The sequence below is a fragment of the Canis lupus genome, chromosome 15, assembly GCF_003254725.2.
Source record: "Canis lupus dingo isolate Sandy chromosome 15, ASM325472v2, whole genome shotgun sequence".
In the NCBI taxonomy this organism is placed as follows: Eukaryota; Metazoa; Chordata; class Mammalia; order Carnivora; family Canidae; genus Canis; species Canis lupus.
In genome coordinates, this window is record NC_064257.1 from 20,404,823 (window position 1) to 20,412,508 (window position 7,686).

General features: G+C 36.8%; 1 protein-coding gene across 1 annotated transcript; it reads right to left on the minus strand.

Moving 5' to 3' along the window:
* Nucleotides 1-5,316: 5,316 nt before the first annotated feature.
* On the minus strand, nucleotides 5,317-6,734 carry LOC112654348 (60S ribosomal protein L32-like). The gene has a single exon (XM_035698793.2). It carries the CDS (start codon nucleotides 5,859-5,861, stop codon nucleotides 5,376-5,378), a length of 486 nt encoding a protein of 161 aa, XP_035554686.2. The 5' UTR covers nucleotides 5,862-6,734; the 3' UTR covers nucleotides 5,317-5,375.
* Between the last annotated feature and the right edge of the window lie 952 nt (nucleotides 6,735-7,686).

Genomic DNA, 7,686 nt, shown 5'->3' on the forward strand with positions numbered 1-7,686 from the left:
AAGAGAAATACAGGAAGAAGAAAGAAAGATACAGCAGAAATATTATCAGTCCTTGTCTACAAATCAAGGGCTGAAAGCACATCAGGTCTAAATAAAGTGGTTGTCAATAGCCTAGTTAAAGGTACCTTTTGGTATAAAAGGGGCCTGCGTTTCTTTAAGTTACATTGTTGGGATAAGCTTTCTAGTATATAACCAACAACTGTGGCTTTGAAATCTGAGAAACATTAACGATGACTGAGGAGATGGCCTCACAAAATAAGAATCCTATCATAATCATTGAAAATACATTTTGATAAACCAGTTTAGTATTGTATTGAATACTCTTAACATGATACTTCCGTCATAGAAGGATTTTATTATATTTTGCCATCTTTTGAAATAATGGCTTATTATATTGGCACAACAAAATGATCACTGCCAACTGTGATTCTTCATGCTTCCTCAGAAAATAAAGCGGTCTCCTTTTCTCTCCCCTCCTTAAGTTTGTGAGCACTATTAAAAGCCACCGAGCTTCCTGCAACATTTAAAAATAGTGCATATCCATCAATAATATTTTTTAGATTCCATGCACATCTGCCGATGAAGGTCATAAACCACGTCAGACAGATCCAGAAATCAGACTATCTTTTCTAATGACCCTTTGTTCTGACCAGAGCAATTGCATTTCGTTATTTCCTTTTACTTGACAATTTCCCGATGGTTAAGTAAATAAAGCCTAGGTATTAAACATCTAGCTGTGGCTCTTAGCATACGTTATTGTCTTGAGCTTTGGTTGAAGGTGTGCCTGGCCTTCCAAGCAGGCGCATGCGGTTGCCGCAGATGGTGTGTCCTGTCAGTTGCATTCACACATAATGTATGACATTAATTGTTTTGGGGCTGTTGAAGGACTAGATGCTTTAGCTATCATAGGGAACACGTGGGAAAGAAAAATGAATGAGTAGAGTTGTCATGGTGTGAATTACTTTCTTTAAATCACCATTTTTATTCATGTGTATCTCCTTTTTTAAAAGAAACATGAGGCATTCCATTCTCAAAATGACTTTGGAGTGGAAGAATTTTTTTAAGGAAAGAGGGGAATTGCAAATTTGGATAAGAAAAACATCCTAAATCAGTCAGTCTGTCTGTCTGACTCTATTCCTCTCTGTCTCTGTCTCTGTCTCACACACACACACACACACACACACACACGCACACACACACACCTTATTCATCTGGTGTGGACGTTTTTAAGTGTTTAAACATCCCATTTGAATATAGAATTTTTTAAAAGGATGTGGAAGGTGGAGAATTCTGAATTTACTTTTATTGCTAAAATATAACGAAACTTTTTTCACTGTAAAATGAAGGATGCTTTTGATCCAGAGAGCAACTTTTAGAACAAATTATAGAATCCGTGTATATTTTGGAAATACTTCAGATATTACAGTCATTTACCTGAAATTCAGCCTTTCTCTCCTCCTGTGCTCAGCTTTGCCACTCACTAGCTCTGAAACCTTGGCCAACTTACTTACTGTCTCCCTGAGCCTCATCTTTGTTGTTCCTGTATTGAGGTTTTATGAAGATTATGGTTGATTAAGACTGGTTATCACATGTTACATCATATATAGTAGTTGCAAAATAAATATAGTTGTTTTCATTAATCAGTGATGTTGGCAGGTGTTGAGTCAAAAATGCAGATACACCAATGGAAACCATTTGCACAGAGGTTTACTTGTGCTTGTGCTCAGTCTCCAAAATTACACTTCTGATTTTAAACATCCATCTTGTGAAACGGGGACCCAAATTGCTGTCTATTGAAAGAGTACAAGGAAATATTTTGGTATTTGTGTCAAAGAATTGAATGAACATTTGAAAATGTAGCAAATTATAAAAACTGAAAGTCATAAAATATGGGAATCAATTAAAGGAGCCGAGGAACACAGGTAACATCATGATACAAGTTTGAAACAAGCACGAATGTGGAGGCATGAGGGGTAAAGTTGGAGGAAGTGAGGAGTGAAACTGGTGGCTCACATTTTTAGTGCTTTAGATAAGCTGTTCTTGAAAGAATATTGGATTTTTGATGTGTTTGAGTTCATTCTGAAACTCAGTCTTTCTCTAAGATATATTAGAAGCAATAAGCAATCATGTTTATCATTTATAAGTTCATCATTTATAAAATTATTTCCCCCTGTATTTTCTTGGAATCAGTAACTATAAAATTCTAGGGGATGATTAGTTAAGTTTTCCTACAACTGTTGGGCCTTATTTAGTTGCTGTGATTATAAACAGAAACATATAAGCAATGTCTTTTATTCAAGGAAGCACCCAACAACTCATCAGATCTGAGAAAGGAACCACTGTAGCCTCTTGGTATAATCATCACTTTGTTTAAACCCTAAGGAGGAAACCAGAAGGGAATGCAACATTACTGAACCCTCCAGCTCTCACTACAAGCTCCACTGCATATACCACTTTTTTTTAAAAAAAGATTTTATTCATTTATTCATGAGAGACACACACACAGAGAGGCAGAGACACAGGCAGAGGGAAAAGCAGGCTCCACACAGGGAGCCCGATGTGGGACTGGACCCTGGGACCCCAGGACCACGCCCCGGGCTAAAGGAAAGCGCCAAACTGCTGAGCCACCCGGGGATCCCCCGCATATACCACCTTTGAGCTCAGGAAGTGTTGTCAAAAGAAGATGACCACCCCCTACTCCGCAAATAACAGTCATAGAATACACGTTTCATTGCTCATCATTGTATCATTTTATATTTTGGAACCAGAGAAATCAAATTTGGGTGAATACAGTATAAAGACTTTTAGGATGAGGATGGGGAATGGTAGATACCTTGCAATTTAAGGTTCGTAGTCTTCTGACAGTAATATTTTGGTGCCCTGGTCTCGCTAGCAAAGAGCTTACCTCAGTCTAATTATTATTATTTCATTACATGGGGCAGGAAATTGAATGGAAGAGGCAGGAGACCCTTGCACCTAATTCTAAGCGTTCAGTGCTTTTCCACCAAATCACATTGATCAAAGTCCAGTGTGTTTTGTATGTTGCTCTACCATATGAATTTTTCATTGGAAGTTGGAGGAGAAATAATTATGCAAACACCAAAAAAACATGATGCATCAGCTAGTTGTACTTGCTCCAGAATATTTAGAGAAGCAATAGCGTTCTTGTACTTTATTTGACACATTGTGTCATATTAATCACCTTAAATTTGATGTGGAGAACTTATGAAACAAAGTTAGATGATATGTATGTGTGTGTGTGCATGTATATATATATATACACACGTGTATCCATAATTCACGTAGTTTAAAAAATTTATTTTTCCACCACATTACCTGGTATTGTAAACAATACTGGGATTTAGATGCAGATGTAGCAATTCTATTATCATCTAGATACCTAGATAGTACAAAGATGCATATTTGTATGTGCCAGAGAATGTGATTTAAGCACAGTGATTTTTAGTCTATAATGTTTGTAATGCAATTTCATGTTAGGCAGTGTCATAATAGAAAATGATAGATACAAAACTACATTGATAGAAGTGTGACTTGGCAAACATTGGGGCAGGGAGAGGAATGATTCATCAATGTGCCTGCTCTAGATGACTTTGTACAGGATGAACATTGAGCCAGAACACATTATCATGAATGTTCTTTTCAAATTAAAGTATCGTACTTTCCTGTTACTGAAAAAAAGATTGTTTTTTAAATTCTAAATTCTGTAAGACCAAAAATAAAATAATATATAAAAATAAATTTAAGGATAATAAAGGTCTTTTTACCCAATGTCTCTTAGGCACCAGCAAGCCAGGGGACATGTTGATTAGAGATGTGCTTCAGGAGGTTAATCTGGTGATAATATATTTGATGGATTGTGAGCAAACAGAATTAAGTCAGACTGGAAGGAGAATGTAGCAGGGGGACAAGAGTGAACCTCAAGGTCTTAGAGTCTATCACAGGTTCTTAGCTGGGGGTGTGGAAGTGTTTGGAGATGTTTTAGTTATTACAATGCCTGGGGAATGCCTCTGATGTTGAGTCTGGAAATCTGGAAAGTGAAACATCCTACATTATGAAAGATCTCCTGCAAAACAGAGTTTTCCATCTCAAGTTTAGGTTAGGCCTATGCCTAAAGTGAATGGCATAAAGAGTCAGTGGGAGTTTGGAACAATATTATCTACCCAGCAGCATAATTAGGGATGAGAAATTCCAGGAGAGTCTGTGTTTTTTGTGTACCATTATTTTTTTTAAGATTTATTTATTTATTTATTCATGATAGACATAGAGAGAGAGAGAGGCAGAGACACAGGCAGAGGGAGAAGCAGGCTCCATGCCAGGAGCCCGATGTGGGACTCAATCCCAGGACTCCAGGATCGCACCCTGGGCCAAAGGCAGGCACTAAACTGCTGAGCCAACCAGGGATCCCCTTTGTGTACCATTATTAAGGTCTAACATGTTTATGGACAAGTAGATCTTTATGTACTTGTTCTCACCTTAAAGAATACTCAAATGCCAGGGTTTTCCTTGAGTTTCTTGTTGAAAAAGAACCAGGATAATTCTTATGACAACGTAAAGACAAATATTTCAACCTTTAAGTTACTGATGGCATTTTCCAGAAAAAAATATCTGTAAAAAACTTAGTGTATGAGTTTATTTTTTTTTTAATTTTTTTTTTTTAGTGTATGAGTTTAAAGATCAGTCTCCTTAAAGAAAATATGGAGACAAAGAGCTAGATTCATTCCCTACTACTACTACACCAGTGAAATGATTATGAGGAGAAATTTTATATTTCACTTCATCCATTCCTTAAATAGATGTCTTCAGCGTCCTTTGTTTTAGGCACTGCTCTAGGATTTAAGCACATAGCCAGTTTGCCTAAGTTGCAAGCATGTAAAACTTAGGTGAACCTACATAATAATAAGAGATACGATAATAAATAATATCAGGTAGTGCAATGATGGAAAGTGTTAAATAGGCCGGTCAAGAAAGGACTGAACGGGTGACATTTTGAGTAGGAATGAAATAAGTACAGGTGCCAGCATCTGAATACATGCGAGGGGGTGGGGGGCAGTTCAGCAGAGAGATTAGTAAAGGTTCTGAGCATAGCTGGTCATGGTGAGACCAAATAAGGAGACCACAGAACAAGGGGAAAGTTGTAAAAGTAAAACTGGAGAAGCAGCCAAGTTCCAAACACGTGGGAACTCTAGGATAGCCCATAAAACACCTTCTTTGCAGAGTGACCTTAAAAGCCACTGGAAGATGCTGAGTCTAAAAAGAGATACAATCGGACGGATGTTTCCAAAGGATCCTCCTACATTCTTTTTTTTGTAGTTTTATGGTTTTATTAACACAAATATGACGCGCACATAAGCTGTTTATTCATTTTCTTCGCTACGCAGCCTGGCATTGGGATTGGTGACTCTGATGGCCAGCTGGGCTGCTCTTTCCACAATGGCTTTAGGGTTCTTGGAGGATACATTGTGAGCAACCTCTGCACAATAAGATTTGTTGCACATAAGCAGCACTTCAAGCTCCTTGACGTTGTGGACTAGGAACTTCCGGAAGCCACTGGGCAGCATGTGCTTTGTTTTCTTGTTGCTCCCGTAACCAATGTTGGGCATCAGGATTTGGCCCTTGAATCTTCTGCATACCCTATTGTCAATGCCTCTGGGTTTCCGCCAGTTGCGCTTAATTTTGACATACCGGTCTGACTGGTGCCGGATGAACTTCTTGGTCCTCTTGTTAACGATCTTGGGCTTCACCAGAGGTCTGAGGGCAGCCATGATGCCCAGCGATCGATGGCTGCCACCTCCGCAGGCGGCGCCGAGGAAGAGAGGGGAAGGTGGCGGATCCTCCTGCATTCTTTGTGGTTTTCTTGGTCTGACAAGAGTGGACTCAGATTCTATGGATACCCAGAGTCTTTGAAAGATAAAGGTTTACTTGGACCAGGTGGAAGTACAGAAGTTGTAAGGTGACTGTTGAAGGTAGAGTTTACAGGGTATGCCAATGGACATAATCTAGGCTAGCAGAGAAAGAGAGGAACCAAGATTCTAAAGTTTATGAATTACCCTCAATTTATGGGATGCTCATTTGAGAAACATTGTATTTCAAAATTAAAATTGACGACCTCTATCAGTTTTAACTTCTTCGGGCCCTTCCAAATTTTGCACAGTTTTTCAAGGCAGTCATCCCTAATCCTTAGGAGTGTTTTAGTGACTCCTAGATTGGGGATCTTTCTCACCTCTGACTTTGGTTTTCCGTAGTTTTATAGCTGTAGTAAAATAGTACATAGGATCAAGTTCAAAATGCATATAAGAAATACTTTATGGAGAATGAAGTATAAACATTAGTGAATTGTTAAGAGTATGAGTTCTAGAAGCAGACTGGATTTAAATGCTGATATCACCATTAATGAGCTTTGCAACTTTAAGGACTTTACTCTCTTTTTCTTCATCTATAAATTAGAAATAATAACGTTGCCTACTTTAAAGGATTGTTGTGAGGATTTAATGGTTTACTACATATATAATGCTCTGAGCAATGCTTGGCACATAATAACTTATTAATAAGTGTTAATTATTTTTATTATCTATTTATATCATTGCTAACAAGAACAGATATGTGATTCAAATCTTTCAAGAAAGAAGCAGCTTCAGAAACAAAAGGAATAAGTAATCCACGAACTGAACAAGCCAAAAGAATTGAAAATGAGCTGTACATGAAGTTAATGAAAAAAAAAACCTGAAAACTCAATAGATAAATTCATAAGTAAATAGTTTGAAATTATATCAGATTTTTCTTGCCTAACAACATGTTTTAGATTTGTAACCTAAGAGAAACACATTATCAGCAAAAGACACAGTTTTTAAATTATTATTTGTATCATTAAACTATTATTATATGTACATTGCTGGGTTTTTTTCTGTGTTTTGCAAATTGCTTTTCGGGAACCCAAAATCTTAATGTATTTTTTTTGCATTTTCAAGAATTTTAAATTTCCTAATGGCATTCTCAATTCATTGGGCGTACCAGATTGAATGTACAAAACAACTTAAATGCTCATATACTTGAAAATAACTTTGTCATTTTGAAGAAAGTTCTTAATGCCTAAAACACAGTTTTTAAGATATTGATTAATCATAGTACTTAATAACAGTTTTATCTTAGCACAGAAATAATAAAGTTCTAAAAAATAAGAACTGGCTTATTTCAACTCCATAAATACTGTTCTTCTTTAGATCTTGTTACAGGATTCCAACAGGCTGGAGCATAAGTATACAATAAATAGTTTCAGTTTAATTAATGTTTGATTATGAATTTCATGTGCTAAATAAAGTAAAATGGAAATTTTGAAAATGCTGTGCGAATCACACAAATGGCAGAGAAAAATGCAGCTTTAAAATTATAATTGTGATAAGTGGCCTTTAGTTTGATATTTTGAAGCTGACCTGTCAGCATCAGGGTCATCTACAAATGTTTATTCAGTATACATTATTTAATGTGCATTGTGATTGGACTTTAGGAATTTTACTTGTAAAGTTGTGGATAAATATGGTTCAGCTCTGGTTCTCTTTATCTCTTGCTTAGACTGTCACAAAACCTTTTACTCTCATTTTCCCCTAGAATAACATTTCAAACATGAAACATTCTCAGGGATGTACCAACCTCCTTTTCCAAGCATGATGC